At 41.9% G+C, this 21,276-nt stretch overlaps 1 protein-coding gene across 2 annotated transcripts in view; it reads right to left on the bottom strand.

Moving 5' to 3' along the window:
* Positions 1–6,207: 6,207 nt before the first annotated feature.
* Positions 6,208–21,276, bottom strand: part of RASGEF1C (RasGEF domain family member 1C) — a 68,340-nt gene continuing 53,271 nt past the window's right edge. For both annotated transcript variants that reach the window (XM_032196643.1, XM_032196642.1), the window contains exons 7-14: positions 18,339–18,434; positions 17,160–17,262; positions 16,979–17,058; positions 16,415–16,510; positions 13,038–13,133; positions 11,778–11,901; positions 9,790–9,862; positions 6,208–9,397 (exon numbers count right to left, since the gene is read on the bottom strand). In XM_032196643.1, coding sequence (XP_032052534.1) covers positions 9,373–9,397; positions 9,790–9,862; positions 11,778–11,901; positions 13,038–13,133; positions 16,415–16,510; positions 16,979–17,058; positions 17,160–17,262; positions 18,339–18,434 — 693 coding nt within the window. In that variant the 3' untranslated portion in view covers positions 6,208–9,372. The remainder of the gene's footprint in view (positions 9,398–9,789; positions 9,863–11,777; positions 11,902–13,037; positions 13,134–16,414; positions 16,511–16,978; positions 17,059–17,159; positions 17,263–18,338; positions 18,435–21,276) is intronic.

Below are 21,276 nucleotides of genomic sequence, written 5' to 3'. Positions count from 1 at the left end.
TGGTATTTACTTTGGTTTATAAGAGGTATTTCCTTTTTTAATTAGACTCCACAATGCCAAATGTATGCACAACTTGAGAGAGTGACACACAACACAAGCATGTTTTCGTTCACTCTGTACAACAGAATACATTACGTTTCAGTGTTATTGTCCTGGCGGGGGACATTTGTGCATGTCTGAAAAACTACATTCAAAACATTTGCTTCCAAAATGCAATATTGTATTGGTTGCTCTTTCCAGTTCTTTACAGCAGGAGGTGATCCATCCTCACAGCAGCCATTTGCGAGATGCAAAGCTCATCTACTTCTCTCATTGTTTGGATGCAAAATTTAATATGAGCTGACTGCCTTGCCCAAAGCCCCAGAAAGAGGCGCAATGGCAGAGCCAGAAATTCCTGGCCTTGACTACTTCCAGTGCTGGGCTTGCTTTCTCTTAATTAAAGATGCATTGGTTTTGTTATCCTCCCTCTGGTTAGTGTCAGAGGCTGGCTGATTAGTACTTGTGCTTTGCCTTTAGTTGTTTATGGATTTCTGCAGTTCCAGGGTTTGTTTTTTATAGTGATGGAGGGAATATCATAGAACTCAACTGGGTGGTAGCAGCTGTAGGGGCTCAGGGACGGTAATGACAGTAATGACTCTGTTTAGGAGAGTCTGAACAATGGGGATGGAAAAAGCAATCAGGAGCCTTTCTAAGATATGTTGGGAAAAAAAAGTGTTATTCATTTCACAAAGCACTATAACTAATGATCGAGCAAGGAGGCGTCCCAGATTGTTGTGGTGTGTGTAAATTCAAGAGAGAATAGGAACTGGAAAACACAAATAGGAAATGGAAAAATGCAAACATTCAGCCACAGCAAATTAAGGTCTGGGCTCGGGGACACATTTCCCTTATTAATGAGTTACTGGAGATTTTCTTGGGAAAGCAGTGGCCCAGAAACTTTGTGTGAGCACGTGCACTTGTGTTAATTCCCAAGCGCATTGTGAAAAGTCACGGCCGAGCGATGGGATTGTTCCCTCTGAGCTGTGGTAGGGGGCAGGCTGGAATTGCCTGCGCTGCCGGCAGCGTGTTCATGGCCGTATTAACACGTTAAGGGCAACCCAAATGCTGTGCCTTAAATGCCTGGCAGGTTGCCACTCAGGCAAGGTGTTTGCTCTGCGGTGTTTTTGCTGATTTTAGCTTCTGGCCACGCGCTGTGCCTGCCCTGATGGGGTCCCCTTGGGCTGAGCTGACCCGATTCAGTCCCTTTTATTGCGAGGCTCATGGACAGCTGCAGCTTCAGCTTCTCACCCTCTGCTTGTGGCAGAGCTGAGTCTTCCGAGCACTGCAATGCTTTAGCCTAACAAAGCCTAGACAGGGGGCTTCCCACTGAGAAGCCTCAGTAAGATACAGGTTACAGGACATTCAGTAGAGGACGTAGTCCTTTTTGCCAAGAAGCCTGCCACTGTACGAGCACGGTGCTGGGAACGGGGCTGCTCACGGCACTTCTGCAGGATCTGGAGCCCGTGGTAGTGCTTACACAGACCTGCAGTCCTCCCTCGTGTAACAGCACAGAACCAGGCTGTGCTGAATAAAAGCAACACACATAAGCAATGTAATGCAGACACCTTTTTTTTTTTTTTTTTTTTTTTTTCTTTTAATCAAGGAAACCCCACCACTTATACCTACGCAAGAGTTTCACCTCTGAGCCTTCTTTATATAAAGAATTTTTAGCTACTTGATGCATGGATGTGTCCTGCTGCACATGCTTACTGAAATGGGGCCTTCACCCCATTAGAAGCTCTCAGATTACTGCAATACTAATAAATAATAAATAATAGAACACGTTTAAACATCAGCTGTACCACAGAACTTTATAGGAACAGACTAAAAATACTCAGGCTGAGGCCCAGCTTTTTGCCTCTCATTACGATACTTTGAGCCTGTAACTATTTGGGAAAATACTTTATAATGAGAAATAAGAGCAATTGTCTCTTTTCCTGGTAGTGTACAGTGCAGTGCAATCTTCTGAATGTATGAGGATGGAGAGAGAAGTAATAGAGTAGAAATGAGGAAAAGCAGAAACTACAGGTACTTTTATTTCCACATGCATATTCATGAACTGCTGAGTTGAGTCAGGGGTATCTTTGTATTTTTGGTTTTTCAAAGCAACCAGAGTTTCTTTCCAGCCTATACTGTAATTTAGAGCTGTTGAAATCTCTACGAGAAATAAAGCTGAAAAACAAAATACACACAGTTGAGCCAATTTTTCTTTTTTATTATTCTAATTTGACACTCACATTACAAAATTTAGAAACCATAGACAGTTCAGGCAAACTGTTAAAACACAGTATAAATTAGGGGGGTTTAATATATAAATTCTATACATAGGTAAGTTAGCTTGAACATGACTGACAAAAGGATTTCAGAACAATCTTACCACAACTGTATAAAAAGGCATGGAAGTAGGATGGGCACTATAATCATGAACGCGGGTTAAGACATTTTCCACAACAGCTATAAAGCGTAACAATGACCATGCTATCCTGGCGGTGTTCATGTGGGGTACAGTATGCATATTACCATTAACATTTTGCAAGATCTATGTACAGTCACGAAATTATAACAGCCACTTTCAAGTAACTTTTACTGTTTTCTGCCTGCGCAATTAATAAAGTGGTGATATTTGTTTCGAGGACTTCTAACAAATCTACATGGGTTTAGTATTATGGAGGGTAGGGGGATTTCGATTTGACCCAAAAATGCTGATCATAACATGAAATAGCTTAATTTAAAGGAAAAGGTACAGGAAAAGCGGAGCCCCTCACTACTATTGCTCCCACAATCATTATCTACCAGTCTTTTAATTCATATTTCTTTTATTTCCTAGCTTATTCTTGATTAAAAATAAAATAATTTATTTTCCATTTTTCTAAGCACAATTGTAAAACGGAGTTATAACAGATGAAATGTAAGACTAGAATTTGGGTGTCAATATGGGGTAATTTTGGAATGCACACACTTCCCAGGTGACTGTGGACACATCGTTCCATCTTTGAATTCCTCATTCTGAATATCAGGACAATTCTGCTTACTCATTTTTACCCTGTGTGTTTAGGTCTGTGAATAAACGTTTTGGAATAGCGTGTTCCTGGGTTATAGGTTTAAGATAACTGGTACTGTCACATTTCACAGAACTTGGTAAAAGCAAAAAAAAATACTAAAATCTGATTTCTCACCTTTATATACCAATGAATACTTGCTTAGAGTCACCAGTTCTGGAACCCAGCAGCTAATTTATTTTCCACCTGCATGGCATACTAGCAGTTTTATTTCTTTTTACAGACTGACTCCTAAGGGAAGTACTTACACGTTTGTAAGACTCGTATCTTGAAACACTTAAATTTAATAGCTGTGTGCTTGTATCGCTCAGGAAGAGTTAGGAGGATTCTGCTGGAACTATTCCTTCCAGTTCAAGGTGAGGACATACTGTAAGTGATAACCCAGCCCGGGCTGTTTTGGAAGTACAGATCATGTCAAGTGTCTAGACTCTAGTCCCTGTTTTCTCAACTCTTCAAACTCTCTTTTTGACTCATGGGCCAAACACCAGGAAAGCATCATATGCTCAGTTATCCCCAAAAGACTGGAATTCTAGAAGCACAATTAAACGATGAAAGCAGTGACAGAGTACTGACCAGTTACAGTTCACTGAAGAAGCTGCATTTTTTCTGAAAGGTAGCTGGAAGTTACTGGTCAGAAGTCCATTAAATAGGTTGTGCACATATTAGAAGGAAATTTACTGTACAGATATTTAACTTACAGGACTTGTGAGCTCTGAATTCTAAGTCTTCTGGATTCACGAAGGGCTGGGAATGTTGCTGCGCTGCAGTATGTGCCTGGGCTAGCGCTTTTAGTGCCAGGGAAGAAGGGAGAAGGACTCCTAACGTGACAGCTCTGGCGTATGACTGCAGAGCCCCTGTATGGCAGAGAACTAGAAAAATATTGGTACGGCATTTTGCAGAAGCTGTTGATAGAGCAAAATACCACTTCTGTGGAAGGAAAGGTATCAGAGAGAGAGGTGGCATTCTAAGCCACTCCGAATCTACAGCGTTACAGTCTGAGGCTGGCCACAGTGCAAGGCAGGGGATCTAGCCATGAGTAACTCATATTTACTTTTTTCTGTAACTCAGGTTATCGCCAGAGCTTCAGTGTCTTGCACCTGTGCAGAATGTAGGAAATGCCACCCCTACAAGCTATTAACTTCTAATATACATCTTGCATAGTATAAGAATGCAGAATGTGATGCCTTCTATGTGCATTAACTTAATGTATTTGATAATTTCTGCATATCTGAAAATATGCAAAAAGAATTGTAAAATAAATAAGTACAAAACAGATTAGCTTCCAGATCTGTTTCATTAAAAAGGCTGACTTGCTTGCTGCCTCCCTGATCAGCTCAGGGACTGGATCTCTACAGAGCAGCTAACACTGGCTGCAGGGAAAGGGACCCACTGCAAGGCAGCGTGCTTTCTTTCCAACATACCCAATGTGAAAACACAAATATGGGAGCAGCTTGTTGTGTGTATCATTTTTTCACTGGATTCTCTCCTGCTTTGGACTGCCCAGCTGCCATTGATGTTAAGAGGAATAGCATATGCACAGGTGTCATTTTCCACTCTGCTGCCATGCTGTGAAATATAAAAGTTAACAACCATCAAGGTATTGCTCATAATTCTTACGTACTTATTTTACCATGCTGCTTAGATCTTAAAAATTCTGTCAACTAAATAACAGATTCTCCATTGTTTCAAGTCCTCCAGAGGAACCTCTTTTAGTTTAAAGAATTTTCTTGTAATTATTCTGTTGGACGGAGAGGGAAGTATGTTTTGCATCAGGTGAACTTCCAAGAATTTCTTACCTTTCAAAAGCAGTGTCCTAGCATCAGAAACCTAAGGGTGCAGGCTCAGATATGGATGTGCACGACAGCTTTGTACAGGAACATCTGAGCAGAGCTGCATCCACCGGTTGGTGTATGTGCTGCCAGACAGACGCCAGCTGGATCTGCACTGCTCCCTTGCCACAATTCAGTAATGCCCTGCACCAACTACCGAGGTAATTTCACTTAACAATGCCTTTTTTAAACAAACAAACAAACAAAAAAAGCCTTTGGCCTACAGTTGAGCCTCTGAGTAGTGCCAAAGGAGCTTTTCCATGTTTCCTTGTCACTTCCTAATCCTATTCTGCAGTTACAACAATAGAAATAATGTTTACAATCAAAGGGGTTTTAATTTCCAAAGAAAGACACTCCTGAGACAGTAGTGCTGATTTCTAAAATTTTTTTCTTTTTTAAAAAGAAAAAAAAAAAAAGATTTCTTAAAAGCCAGAAGGCCAAATTTTGCTCTCTGATGAGATAATTCACTGGATCAAATTCAGTCCTTGAATTTGCTGTTGAAACTACAACAATGTCAAAGCAAACTTTTGCCAAGGCTGGATTTTCACCCTGTTAAGTGCACCTGCCCATCCGAGATTTGCAGTTGGCTCACATGAAAGGCCGAGGACTACAGCAGTTGCCAATGCAATTTAATCCCTATACATAACTTTAAACAGTGTAGTTGCAGGACTGCTCCAAAACCCACCAAAATCAATGGGAATTATTCCTCCGACACATCCCCGTGCTGGGTTTGGTCTCCCTCTATGAAGCAGTCACTGTTAGGCCAGACACCATTAACTGCATAACATTTTTAGACTGATCTGCATAACTATCTTTTCTACTAATACATTTTCTTTTTGATAACTCCAACTACAGCTTCATTAACCCGAACTCCATTCTGAACTGGATTAGCAGTGCTCATGTGCTTTAAAAAAAGGTGCATAAACTATTGCAACACAGCATGATAAAGTAACAAGGGTATCAGTAAGGGCCTGGCTTGATTTTAAGGGGGTGATTATCTTATCGCTACTGACCACATCATAAGAAACCTTCAAGCTGAGAAAAGTCTCTCTACGCTTGAACTGCTTTTTATTTGAAATGCCACAGCAACTTGTCTTGATGTTAGTCTAATGACTACAAGCCTTTCAGTGGCCTAGTGTTTGGCGTTAAGTGATACCACTCTTTTTTTAAATCATGGTAAGAGCTCTCCACGTTTCTAGCAAGAATACATAAGTATCAGAGGTGTTTTTTCTCATTTTGTGTTTCACATAATGCTAATATTTTCTTCTGAAAGAAATCCATTGTTCAAATTGTCATCCTTTTTTTTTTTTTTCAGTTGTATTCAGGCTTTGTAATGCCGGTTGGTGAAGCAGAGCTCTGACCACACCACCCTGCTGTCTGGAGCTGTACTCCCTAGTCAGGCCAAGTATAAGGCACGAATGCAACCGAAGCTGTAACTTAACTCTTGAAAATCAATTTAAATCAATAGGATTTTGGCCACAGAGCTATGTGAAGGCAAGCCACGATTCTTCAAGTCTATTTTGAAAGTATTGCCGTCTCATTTTAAGGTGTTGTGTACTCTCATCTCCAAGTTATCTGCAAGGTGCAGTCAGCATTTCTGGAGACCACATGCTATGGATCAATGTACCATGCACCTCTATCAAGCAGTAACATTCACCAAGAGATGAGGATGTTTAGCACCTCTAAGAAAAAAAGTGTGTGACTACATAAAGACTTAAAGATGATCTGGTGCTTCTGAAAGCCCCACTAAGCCCTTAATACCTCCCTAAATCTGACTTCTGTGCTCCCATTTTAAGCACTGAGGTTTGAAAGTTTTGGACTATGAATTTGTTTAGCTTGCAACATTGATAAACTTTATGATACCAAATTTTAACTCATTCTTATAAAATTGCCTGAATGCAGGAAGGTACCCCAAAATGTAAAATATTATCAAGAAAAATCACATTTTGATTAATCTCCTGGGTGTTAATACCTCAGCTCTACCAGCCTCAATGGGATCATTAGAAAAGGAGTGAGCATTTCCACTTTAAGAAACAATTTTTAAGGAAGGGCCCATCCACCTACGGTGGGTTTCAGATGACTGAAAAAACCCATTCCATCATGAAGTCACGCTGTGCCTACTAAAAAGATTCAGACATCACAAAAAAAAAAAAAAAGCCCAGTTAGCAAACACTTATGAGCATTAGCATTGTTGCAGGTACATTTGTGGTTATTGCTCTGGATTTGTTTGGAATTAAACAGGATTTTAGTGGCATCACTCTGGAAATGGTTCTGCTTGAAGGAATGGCTGTGTGCGTACATTTCTCTGTACAGCTCTCAGCTCATGTACAAAAATTAACAAACAGCATATCAACAGTGTCACCAGAAGCATTGCTCCCTGGCTGGAATGATGCTGTACTAATCTTATGCTTAGTTCTTCCATACGCAGCTTGAGTATTGACATGACATTTTCCCCTGACATGTTGCCCCTACTTGAACTCATGTGCTGATAGATAAACGAAAAGGAGAATTGGATTTCTGCCTCAAGACCCTCCGTACACAAATCTGGATGAAACTGTCCTGCTCACTTTGACTGCTCATCTCACAAAACTGCAAGAGTGGATTCCAGGTTGCCACAGTCCAGACTGCACAGGGTTTCACAGATCAACACCCCACACAAGAACAGCATTGTAAACACTACCGAGCTTTAGTATGTCACGTAGAACATGTCTCAGGCCACCGTACCCCAGATCAGCTTAATTTTCTGGGTTGCCCTCAAACAATAGCTCACCAATACCCCTCACATTTCAACAACTCACTCATGCATGGGTAACTTTTGTGAGGCTTGGCAGTGAGCAGGAACAGTTCCACCTTTCTGGCTAAATGCAGAGCCAGGTTTTATGATTAGCCTCACTTTTCCAAACCCTACAGTCATTTTGGAATCGCTCTAAATTGAAATAAAGCAGTTAATGATTTCAAAGCAAATGTGATGCTCTGCCATTGTAGACAGAGAAAGACTGGAAAATCTGAAAGGCCAGCATCAAATCACTAATAAAACTAAGTTCAATATCACATGGCATTTAGGTTTCATCAAAACTTTTTGAGGTCTGTTTTGGGGCAGGTGGAACAGTCCTTTCACACACAAACAAGTAGTCTACTGTTAGGGCTTAGTTTTGAGTCTAATATCCATACAGTTCATTATCATTTATTGATAATATATGAGCACCATGATCATTGTACCAGTTAGAAGAGAAGCCACAGTCTCTGTATTATCTGTAAGGACGTGGTGGATATGGTTTAGACCCTAAAAACCAAGTAAGATAAAAATGGTTATCTGTTAATGAATGACAAATTTTGTACTTTAGTTCATTCATTCCAGTCTGAAAACCTTTGTCTTTTTAAAGCATACCATATAGTTCCCACTTCTGAGCAATTACTTCCCCCTTCCCATCCTCTTAGCATCATGTTGCAAAACAAACAGTACTGTATTAATTGAAACCTGATAGATTTTTTTCAAATGCTAATGTCGTATCTTTTCTTGTAAGTGTGATAAAGCCCTCTAACGGATGCATCTCACCATGAACAAAATTAGGGAGAACACTACATACATTAAATAGAGGTAAATTGAGCCCAGAGTAATTTGCTTCTTCAGTTCAGCTTGGGGGAGAGGTGGTATTTAAGGAACACCGTCTACACTGTATGCCCTCCGCAGATCTGCCGAGATTCACAGTAAGAAAAACAACAGTGGTGGGAAGAGTAACTAAGCAATAGCCATACTTCAGATCATTCTCTGTAAAAATTCATAGGATGTGTCCGACTCTCCCATGCCGATGTGATCTGTATGTGACATACATGTGTACGTATGAGTGAGTGATGTCATTTTCATCCACTGGAAGCTTATACCTGTTGCAGTCAGTGCTTTGTTCAACAAGGCTGGGGGACTGCTAATGTAAGATTAAGTTCTTCTTTCTTCATTCAGCAATGAACCAGATTGCTGCTGTGTCAGTTTAATTTTATAATCCTCAGAGGGTTTAAAGAGCTGCTATCTGAAGCACCTGCTTCTGAAATAGGCGTGTCTATTTTTATTTTTACATTTCCATTCTCTTTTGCAGTACCATGGTTCTCCATGCTCCTGATTTTCTTCCGTTTTCCTTCAGAGGCAAAGGTTACAGTGATCCTGACGCAGTTTGGGCACAGCCACAAATGGTCTGTCCTTCCTTTATCTCTCTCATAGTTAGAAAAGCGTCCATGTGCACAGTTCTGTTGATTTCAGTGGATGAATCCAGTTCATCCAGCATGTTAGGCAGTCAAAAAAAAAAACAAAACCAAAAACAAAACAACAACAACAACAAAAAAAACTCAAACAAAGTAAATTGTCTACATCCCAAACAGGCATCTTTGGAATCAGTAGTGCAAAATGTTTGCGGATTTCTTTTCTTTGACCTACTGCAATAATCTCTTAATCTTCAAGTCTTTCCTAAAATAGTGGATCTGCAAATTTAAAACATAAGAACAATGAAAAAGTAGTAAATATAAATGTGATATTTTTTTTGGTTGTTTTACATCACTCTCTTCAGATTCTCATTTACATCAAACCATTTACCATCACTTATAAATCTCTTACAAATAAGAGATGTAAACTGTAGGAAGATTACAGGTACAGCACTGTATAAACACACAAGTGGAAGATATCCTTTAAATGGGGGATAATACGAGATTAAGTTTAGTTTTTATCAGCACAGACCCAGCTCTGTAAATTAGTCATAAATGGAAAAGACCTCCAACGGAGGTCACGCTTTAAACGCCAGCACTTTACAGGCTTTGACTATCAATGCAGCATTTTGGAGGTACTTCAGAACTGAGCTGATACAGTGAGTGGTTACCTTAAGGATTTCCATCTGTCTTTTTCAGTCTGGTTTTCTGGACTTTCACTTTCATAGGAAGCCAGATACAAACCTGTAAAAGGTAAAAATATGTTATTTCAACTGCAACAGGAACTCCCTCGCTTCATGGTCTATCATGTATCTGGAAATCAATATGACACTGGTGTTTAGCTCACATTTTTACCTTTGGAAATCTGTTAAGTTAATTTTGATGGAACCGTAAAGGAGGCCAGGGTTAAAATATGTTAGCATGACATTCTTATAACAACACTAAAGAGTTAAATGGTCTCCAGTTTTGAATAAAGAGATCTGGGCCTATTTACTTCATCACAGTGCTGCTACCAAAGTGTTATATAAACATTTAAAAAGAGAATTGAGAGTGAAGCAAGCACACTTTTAAAATTAAGGCTTTTCCCATTACTTAACACAACTTAATCTTCCTCGATCTTTTTAAAGCTTAAGAGAACATGGTATCTTAACTGGATACAAAACAGCCCCAAGATAAGAATGAGTTACAGAAGCCAGAGAAGCAACACAGTAGAAGAAAATAAACAGGTCTCTTTTTTTTCTTTTTTTTTTTTTTTTGGTGGTGCATTGATGTCTCACTGTCTTCACATTTTTTTTAGAGTGGGCTATGATGTGTGTTCACATGCATGTCCTTGTTTCACTCTTTAGCAATGCTTTACTCTTCAATGCTGGAACCATCTTAGTATTCAAACTTGTGTTACAATTCAAGCACATTTTAATACTCAAGGGTTGGCTCACTATTCCTCCACACCGTGACAAGCACAGTCCAGCTGTACTTCACGCACCAGGGTTGCATCTATCTGATACATTCTCCCATTTTTTACTCAGGGTGAATCTTTCCACCCAGCACTTCATCCTGGCTAACAGGGGAGGCCTGCTGTGGCTTCTGCAAAGGGCATCTCCTGAAGTGTAGGAATATGGCAGAGGATGTGGGAGAGAAAATCTGCAAGCAATTAGTGGCTTGAGGTCACTCTTTTTCGGTCTACCAGCCCCAAAACTGTACTTTTAAACACCACTTCTGAGATACCCTTGGCTTTCACTTTGTGTCCCTTCAGAGCCCAAATACGGAACAAATGCCTCCTTTTACTGCATTAATTATTCAATTTTGGTAGTCAGTTTTCTTAGCATTTAGGCAGGATTTTTGAGGGACTATTTTGACATTTTTAACTATGAAATAAAAGCTGTCTGGTCTGATTAACCTGGATCAGTACAGAAAACTGCCTACAGAATCGAGAAAAAATAAACCCAGTGCCAGTATGGCTTATGGGAACACAGCTATAGATGACTTCTGTGCGTGACAATGTACAAAAAGCAACTGACATGACTCAATATGAAATGGCACAGCCCATTGTGCTCGACACCAAATTGAAAGAAACAAAGAAAAGACAGATAGGACTAAAAAGACAACCAAAGACATAATTTCAGACCAGCCTTTTCATAGCTACAGCTTAAAGTAATTACTAGAAAGGATTTTTCTTAAAAATTCTTTTTTGTAGATAATATATTTCTTTGCTGTAGTGAAGGAGGTCAGTGGGACTACCACAGCCCCAAGCTGTGTTCGCTAAAGAAATGACAGCGTTGGTTTGCAGAAGAGATTAGTCCTGGCTCCATCAATCACAGAATGAGTTTGGCTAAGGGACAGCTGACATTCAGAGCAGTCCATGACATGGTTTTGTGGCCATTTTCTTGATTACAAAAATAGGGCCAGCACGGCAACTTCCTAGACAGCGCCTCATAGAGAAGCTATGGACTAGAGAAAAGCAATCAGGCAGCAGCTTTATGAGGTAGATGGTTTCATCTGCAAAATCATGTTGATAGTTTGGGGATAATACACAAGCTGTGTGACAGAAAAGCTAGGAAAGAACCGGTCAGTAAGAGAGATCTCCAAAGCATGAATCAGGTTGTTAATTAGTAGTGATGAAGGGACGTATTTTCAGTGATTAGAGATTGTACTGTCTTACCATCTTCAGTAAAAATGGGAGCAGTATGCAGGTAGTGGATTATGTTAGCATCTTGTTCAAAGGGACATTCCACTTGTTTCCATGTTATAAATTCTCCTACTTGCTTAGCCAGTTCCAGAAATTTCTGTGAAGATAAAAAAATGTATCCAGGAACAAAGTTGGGGTTACACATACTTAAGAACAGAGGGCATAAACTTTGATGGAAGGGGAGGGAACAGAATTATACACATCACATGAAGTGGAATGACTCTGATCCCTCACAACTCTTTAGGCCTTCCAACAGTAAATGTACATGTCAAAAATATTCTGATATAATTTAAGGGGATGCCAGGCTTTATCTTATGCATTACTCACTATCTCACAATGGGAATGGCTGAAAGAGAAATTTAATGCAACTGATCAAAGAGGTGCTGAAGAAATGATTTACAAAGAATCTGAGGGCTGGAGAACCATTTTCTCATTGACACGGGTCAGTTCTTTCAAAAGCATTTCATCTCTTCCCCCCCTCCACAAGATTACATGATCACAGCAATTGCAAGGCACAGCACAACGTAAAAACCTGAGTGCCTGCACACAGCCACTAGCAACACGTTGCACCACCATAAAACCACCCTCTCTGGCACAGGATATATTAGTACCTAGTGCTGGGGCTGCGGGGGAATATCCTACTTCTGTTGATAGAAATTCTTCAGGGTAAGACTTACAGGCAGGAGATAACACGTTCAAATCCTTACATCAATAGCACGATATTTACCTCTTGAACACAGTGACTCTGTACTCTATATGTAATTCTGCCTGTATTCTAATCTTTCTGTAACGACCACAATTAGTTTGTCTTACTCTGCCAAGTCTCTTTATCGAAGTGAGAAAGGGCTAAGAAGGCAGATACAATTTAGTAAAAAGTGTTTTATACTGATTTGTCAAAGCATGCGTGTAAGGCAAATACAGCTTTCCTTGTTTGCTGAGAAAGTCCTCTTCCCCTCCAAGTCGTGTGTATAATCATGTACGCTGCTGACACGGCATTTCTAGCAGCCAACCCACATGAAGCAAGTCAGAATAATCTGTTTGTCATGTTTGTATAAAATATATACATTATTGCTTTTAGAAAACATTCTGAGCTTGGTTTAACCTTCAAGCAGTCATTTGAGATTGTCCCTTTTGGCACACTCAGACTTTGTTGGTCTGCACTGAAATTGCAGGCGAACAGTCTTACATAGCGCTGTCAGAATGGGATAGATAAAAACAGTTTTCAGATCTTACTTCAAAGTTGACGTGTCCATTTGGAAGGCGATTAGCACATCCTTCATTCAAAAAATAAATGTCTTTGATCAATAGGCTGAAGAAGGGGATCACAATCTGTGAAAAGAAATGGCATAACTATTATCTTTCCACTTCAGTATTTTCTCTGCATGAAACGAGAACTCAGCCAGGAGAGAGGAGAAAAAAAGTATTAACTTTTCAGTGTTTTGTGCACCTATAAAGCAGCAGAGTGACAGGCAAGCAAAAGGGCAGGAGGGTATTGAGGCACCTTCAGTCATCAGGAGAAAGAACGCTGAAGTGAGTGTGAACTGAAAACAAAGTGCACCGAGCAGACTACCATGACTAAGAAAATACTAATAACCCAGTTTATTATCTCTTGGTACATCACAGCATCATTGTCTGAACCAGCCTAAGGTAAGGAACGCAATTCAGCCTAAGGTTTGTTTTCTACCAAAAACTATGATACTCACTGTCCAGGATGGCAGTGGTCGTATAAAGTCAAAAGAGACACAGAGAGCTGGAGCCAGGCACTGATCTCCAGCTAGGAATTACTGCCAGCCTCTGCCTACATACTTGTTTTCAGACAGATACAAGCTTGTTCTGCCTGCTCCACACTGCCTGGGAGCTAGGTCACCATCATTAATGGTACTGAACATAAACGAAAAGCCTTGCTGAGAAGGAAGGTATATTAACGTGGGCTCAGTGCCATGCTAATACAGTTACAGAGCCACCAGCCAGCTCAGAGCGTGGGCAGTTTGTTCTCATCTGCATCCAAAACGCAGCAAAGACATTCCCTAGGATACCAGTTCTCCACTCATCTCCAGAGGATTTGTATCTTTTGGTCACCATTTATTTCCCCAATAAAAATATGCCACCCTGCTTGTTTTGCCTTCCGAGTTTCTGTAGTAAAAACAACAGAAGCAGATAGAGTTACACTTTAACGTTGGCTTCAATCCAGGCACTTTGCTAGCATAAAATCTGGGTTAGTGCCAGAAACTCCGATTTCACTCCCTTTTGATTCCCCCCAGCGCATCCAACCCACCCACACGCCGAAGGGCAGTTGCCTCCTGCAGGAAGAAGCAAGCTAATGAGATCAGACGTGTTCTTGCTCCGCAGCATCGTGTGGCAGCAACACACGGCACGGTGCTGTACACGCTCCCAGCATTTCAAAGCCGATCAGAAACCCAGCATTAGCACTGAGCACTGGGTTTCCCAGTGGACTGCCTTATTTTGGAGATGGAACAGGTCATCTGACTGCACAGCTAAACCCAGGCTTAGTTCCTGACGAGCACAGTGCTCTGAATGCTGCATGAGGCACCAGCCCTCCTTCGTTAGCGGTGCTCTTCTCACCCTGCACTCTGGCAGGTTTCCTTCTGCCTCTGTATCACATCTCCTGGCTTTGAGAGCTGCCTTCCCGTGCCTTTTACAAGCCTGCTTCTGAACAAGTACAGGGAGTTGTAACTACACCATTTACACCCTAAGGAAAGGGCTGGATTAAAACAGTCCAGACTGAGCTCAGGGGATCCTCCATGGGTATCCTGAGATCTTCTACAGCCTGTGCTGCAGGCTCATGCCAGCACCCTGAGGATCACGATGGAGTGGATGATGTATTTCTCAAGCAGGTGGACTGAGGCCCGAAGACTCCATGTGTGTTTCTGTGGTGCCCAACTGCTGAGGAGAGGGGCAAAGGGGACTACGACCTCAAACTGTTATAAGCACAGCTCAATTAGAGGAAAAATATTTTCTTCAATGAGAGCACTTTGCTACAAGCTTACTACAAAAGAAGGTAACATCTTTGATCAGAAGAGGAATTGTGTTCTTTCAATTTTACTCAAAGTCATTAAAATGAATAACTAATAATCCGGTTTACAACAGGCAACACAATTCCTTAATTCCTACAGCATGAATGACACGACCTTCTCTGTCTGGCACTGTACAATACCCAGCATGAGCAACTACCAAGTCATGTGCTTGATCATTTGAACTAATGTTATGTACACAAGAGAAATAGAATATAGGCTTCTTCTTATGTAAAATAGCTTCCTTTCAATTTAATAATCTCTCTGTCCTCCATCCTAACTTCCTAGGGGGAGAGATATGGCAGAGACTGCGAACTTCCACAGGAAATTAAATCAAACAATAAAGCAGCTGGCTTGAATATATATCATGGTTGCAGAAGAACGAAACTCCAAAGAGATCTGACTGATGGGTCCTTGCTGTGTTCTGGGAGAGTTAAAAGAATTTTCTGCTGCTCACAAATATCCACAGCCATTGTCTCCTCCTTGCATACAGAAGTGCTTTTCAGAACAACTCAGCATACTCCCTTTGCAGCTGAGTCAGCCTGCGACCAGCTGCTGATCTCATTTCACCGTAAATGCTGCAAGATTCCATTAGCTTCAGCAGATTTACATCAAATTTGCAGGGACGTGAGATCAGCATCTAGCCTGGCTCCTCTAGTGAAAGAATATTCAATTCTGCCTTATGCTTGTTCATGCAGTATCCACCTTAGCCACGCTTTGTGCAGAGATTACCCATTTATTACTATGTGCAATTGCAATGTTAAACACAACCACTCCTTCATAAAAATAAATAAGAGAACTGAATGGAGAAAGAAGAAAATGAACAAGATGCACACTGAGGCCCAAACCAGCAGGATTATGCACTAACATCTCATCGATCTGATCTTTTGCAGTATTAGTGATGTCTCAGAAAGCTATATATCTACCGCTAACACTGATGGCTCAATTCTTGCTCAGCAAGATGGCATCAAAAACCAAATGAAATGAAAACTCACAAATAGAGAATTTCACCCCAAATTTCCTACAATGGCTTCAGACCAGACTTTTTTTTGGCATGACTTGCAGTAGGTCATCTTTCTGTAATATAAATGGAGAACTAGCTTATCATCTCTGAGTGCTGTGCTTTGTTCTCTAATCATACACTTACAGTAAGGGCTTGTCTGCACAGAGAAGCTGGCTGGCACAGTTGCAACAAAGTGCAGCTCCACCTGGGCCTGCCAAGCTCATGCTCCATACCAAAACAGAAGTCATTTTAATCTGGAATACCCATTCCACCCGGTTTATCATTCTACACAATATGAATTTTTAAGAGATACAGAGATGCTTGCAACGAAGTCCTCCCTACTGCATGTCCTGCCCTTCCCAGCTCCCTGAGAGCAAGTCCACAAAAGCCCCACGATCCATTTCAGACTCCTTTCAGCTGCTGACTTACATTTTTGGTTGAGCTTAGCAGTGTGCAAGCTTTGCACTGGTGCCCCATGGAAGAGAGGAGAGCACTTGCATCAAGTGTTTCAGTCACGCTCTCAGCAGCAATGCACACCAACCGTTTGGAGGTGAATGGGATGTGGTCACACCTACCTTTTCCCTGTTGCTGTGTGCAGTGAGGGATCTGTGAGCAGCCCCCCGCAGTGCAGTTCTGTAGTTATAGAAGTTACCAGTAGGGTCCATCTGGTGCTAGATACACAAAAGACAACACATTGGTTAGAACACAACCTGCATCCTCTGAAGGCAGCTTTGCCTTTAGTTGTATCAAATTGTAAACAGAGTCTAGCCTACATTTTCAAAAATCCACATGCACACAAAACCCGTGAACCACAGATACAATGAGAGCTCTGCAGGCACAGATCATGACTGTAAATAAGATTTTTTCTATTTATAACTTTCCGAGCTTTTATTTGAAGACTAAGGACTGCAAATTTTATATATGCCAAATCCTAGTATTCTCCATACAAGAGCCAACCACCCTGCATAAACTGTTTGAATAGGTGGTTAAAAAACATGCCCTCTAATTACTGTTTATTGGAAGCCTAACTCCTAAAAAACAGTAAAGACTCTAACTACTGTTTAATGGAATGGGAAAATTCACAAAAACAAAGAATCCAAAATACAATTCAAGCAGTATGCCTTTATTTATTCATTTACCTCAAGAATGAAGAATTTGGCTGTTTTCACTTTTGACCAAGTCTTCTTTAACCTGGAAACTGGACTCATGTTCATTCCAGCTGTGAGGGAGAAAGTGTAAAAGAAAAGCCATGGATGAGAGTCAGGCTTCCCCTTTATTTGTTACAGCCCGTGGTGACATCTGGTTAGGAGCTGTACTTACAAATGATTGCCATCAGTGAATTAAAATTCCCTATGTTAAAGCACTCTCGGGCAACATCAATGAAGAATTCAATGACTTGTGCTCGCTGTTTCTTTTTTGCAGGCTGCAAATTAGAATAAATATTTGTAATAAGCACATGCAGAATTGGAGGGCATCTCAGGTAATCGTCCCACACATAGCAGGGTCCATGCTACTTAAGCTACCCGCTGCTATCAGCCACTGGCCTCAATTCTATTCCAGCAACCCAATGGATGCCGATGACTGGCAGTGTCCGAAATCAAAGCTTTCATTGTGATGACACAGAAAGACTTCATGGCAGTACCCAGGCTTGTCTCAGTGTCTTAGTGATGGAGCAGGCAGCCCAAACAGCCCAAGCAGTGCCAGCTCCCTGCTGGCCTCCCTGAAGTCAGTGGGCACATCGCTGCTGACTTTCCTACGGCAGGATTTCACACCCATCTGACACAGCACCTTTCTCCCAGGAAGGCTTTGTTTCCCTGCATTAATCTCTTTCCCCTGTTCTGGGCCTTTCAGCAAGACGGGCAGGCCTAATGGAACCTTGCATTTTAATCCACATTGCAACTGGGCTGGAATCACCCCACCTTTCAAAGAAGATCTTCAGACAACAACACTGTCAAATCACAAGCTAAGGAGGCTGTTTATCCTGTTACTATTCCCCCCTTCAAAGGGGAAAACATTAATTTCATTTTGATGGGGTCGATCTAAACAAACTAAAACCACTACCTAGTGAAAAATAAAACCACACCAGTCACAGCTACTGCAATGGGCAGCAGGACAAAGCACCACGCGATGGGAATTCACATGCACAACAGAGCTTCAGGATGACAGCTAACAAATACTGCTCCACTAGAATCTTTTCCAGCAGAAATCTCAGAGGATAATTCAAGGCATTTTTTCCTCTCTTTTTCCCTGCAGGGTTCATTATTCCACACTGTGCTCCTACTACATCAATAGAAAGCGTATCCCCAGTGTGCTGCCAGCTCTGTTTTGCAATATGCTTGTCATTTATCAGGTTGTTTCTGTGAATGCAGCACTGCTAAAACTTACTGTCAGACGCTTAGCTAGGTCATAAGAAATAAATCCCCAGGTTTCCTTATTAATGTGCCACCTTAAAGCGGTACCTCGAGCAGCAGTAAAGCACGCCACATCTATTCCCCTTACCATGCAGATTTCCGTTGCTACAAGATAGCAGAGTCTGTTGAACCATTTCACGTAGGCCTCAAGGTTACTGGTCTTCTTCTGTTCACTGAAACAAGGCTGGGGAGCAAAAAGCACAGGAAGACTTGTAATTGCATTTCAGATACCTGCCCGATTGCTAAGCTACATCCTACACAAAGCAATCACTCGACCACATCTCTCTCAGGCACCGAGAAGACAGCGTTAAGGGCTCCTTGGAGAAAGGCAGTGGGTGGGTGGGTGCTGTGTGGAAGCACGGGGTCTCGCCCCCCATGTCACTCCACACAGTTCAGAGCAGTGCCTGGAAAACATCCCCGTTCTGCCTGCTCACCAACGCAGCCTGCGCTGACCCTTGCTTGCTATTACCAGCCAGCAGGCAGCAACAACACCACACAGAGAAGGTAAAACGAGCACCATTTTCCACAGCCACCCGGTTTGTGCCTTCGATTCCAGCACTTCCCTCACTTCAGTGAACACCATCACCCACGGCTCTTTTTTAGAGGGGAATAAAGTTCCCCATAATTCAGGGAAGTGAACAAGCAGTGAGCAAAAGAAAAAACACCGCTAGTTACTTCTTTATGGGAAAAATATTTCTCTTATTCTCTCGAGTATTCAGGGTAATAGGCTGTGCAGTGCCCCAGCTCTGTCTTGCTGGCTGCTCTGGAACAGGTCACGTACATGCAAGACACACTTCTTCAGTGTGAGCCATGACAAGAAGCACTTTTAGGAAGTTTTATATAAATTCCCGCAGCTAATAAGGGGCTGTGGGAGCAGATACTTGACTGAACTCCTGCAGCTACTTTGATATCAGCAGATAATTTGACTTCAGCAGGGTGACAGGGTAGCTCACCCAGCCTGAAGATGCTGCTTGGGGTTGTAAGAATTTTAAGAACTCCTTTTCCCAGCCCTCAATTCTGAGACTGTCCATCGAGGACACACTGCTCTCTAGAGTTCACATCATTTACCTGAACATTCGTCAGCATCCACTAGAGGGTATCAGAGAATACTGGATTTTTGTTTGCCACAGATGATCATTTCCCAGAGCTGCCATAAATACATGCCACCAAGAAGAAAATCACAACGCATAACCACAGCTCCACGAACGTCAGTGGGACTACCCACGTTATGTACGTTAAACAAGCGCCTAAAACCCCTTAAGAAATAGGCCTCAATGTGATTTACATTACATTATGATTCTTCGAATCAAGGTAATTCAAAGAAGGACAATATTTACCTGCAATTCTGTATGCAGGCATTTTTGGAAGCAGAAATCACAGTACCATACTGGGGGCAAATCTTAACAAGCCTGAAATTCCTACCCCCTTTATGAGTAGACTATACATAAAATAAATATATATATATATATTAAAAGCATCTCACAAGTAAACATTGGCAAGCAGCACATGAATATCAAACAAAAAGAAAACCCAAAGCAGCCCCAGCCTATCCACAGCAGTTGCTTTTATTGCACTCTGTGGTATTTCTTGCTCCCTGTTACAGAGGAAAAAAAAAAGTATACAAAACCTAGTTTTTGTTCTGAATGTGATATTTCCATCACAACACTGCTGTCCCGTGCCAGGTCACAAGAACGATAGCTAATGCCACAAAACTTGTGTAAAATGCATACATTTGAAGCTGAAGGAGACAGCTTTTTAAAGGTTAAGATTTATAAACGGCAACAATATTTAGCACCTCCCTAGCATCCTCCATCTGCAGCTCTCAACGTGCTTGATAAACATTCATAAATGAAACCTTTGAAGCCTTCATGCAAGAAGGCAATGCAGTGATGCATCCCTGCTTCAAGCTCTTCTTTTCTCCCTTAATGTGCACTACGGTGAAGTCACAGGACTGGCACTGGGCAGCACCCCAGCGTTCAGTTTTGCATTTGAAGAACATGCATAACTGTCAAATTTGTTTAGAAAAATCTGTTGTCAGAGTCTACTGAGATGTTTTGCTTGGATTTCCCATCCCACTGCTTCTTTCAGGCTCTCCACCTCCCATTCTAATCCTACCTGTCCACCTTAGTTGATGTTTCCTTATTACTCAGTATTACTCTGTGCTGGCATCACATTAGAAATTCTAGATACAGCTACAGCCATTGTGCACACACCTCCTTATTGCTGAACATTTCCTTCTTCTTCTTCTTAGCATCCCTTCTGCTCTATGGCTTGACAGAATTTGACTTCATTTGCTGCTGCCTCCCTCCCATTCTTCCAAACTTCACTCAGATTCAGTGCCCCCATATGATGCCTTTCATTTTTCTCTCCTCTCCCTGAATCTCCATAACCCCAGTGAGAGAAGGACAGAGCCCAAGGCTGCACTTTTTGTCTGTCCGTGCCTCCCTGCCTTCACAAGTACAAGCTATGCTGGTGCTCTTTGGGAAACACTACAAACAGCAGTCTCCCTGTTTCTAGTGATAAATTCTGCCACTGATGTATGACCTCAGTGGGAGCCCGTGCATGGGTCTGGTTCTGGGGAAGAATTTTCCACCCTCTTTCTTTCCTGGCAGCACGTGAAATCTCAGACTCCCACTCTCCAGCCAGAAAGTCTCTTCCCGTGTTGAGGCACTCACTGAAACGCTGCTTCAAACCCCACTGGAATCAGCGGAAAGACTCCGACTGGCTTCCAACAACTTAGGAGGAAACCCTGACCAGGCGCTCCGTTCCCTGCAGAGCTTTGGGTTCCAAGCTATTGTGTGCAGAGAGCAGAGGCTGTTGATTCATGACGCACTGACTCACTGCTGTGGTGTCTGGGCACACGCCGTGTGCATTACCTCATGTCCAGAGTCTTTACGCCTCTAACACCAGGAGCAGACACCCCCTGGTTGTGCACAGCTACAGGCCCTCTGCCCTGGCCAAAGCAGGTTAGGAGGAGAAGCCAGGGGTCAGAATTTCAGCCAGGAGGCCAGTCTCTGGCTGGGACA

The sequence above is a fragment of the Aythya fuligula genome, chromosome 14, assembly GCF_009819795.1.
Source record: "Aythya fuligula isolate bAytFul2 chromosome 14, bAytFul2.pri, whole genome shotgun sequence".
Classification (NCBI taxonomy): domain Eukaryota; kingdom Metazoa; phylum Chordata; class Aves; order Anseriformes; family Anatidae; genus Aythya; species Aythya fuligula.
This window is presented reverse-complemented; position numbering and strand designations above follow the sequence as displayed.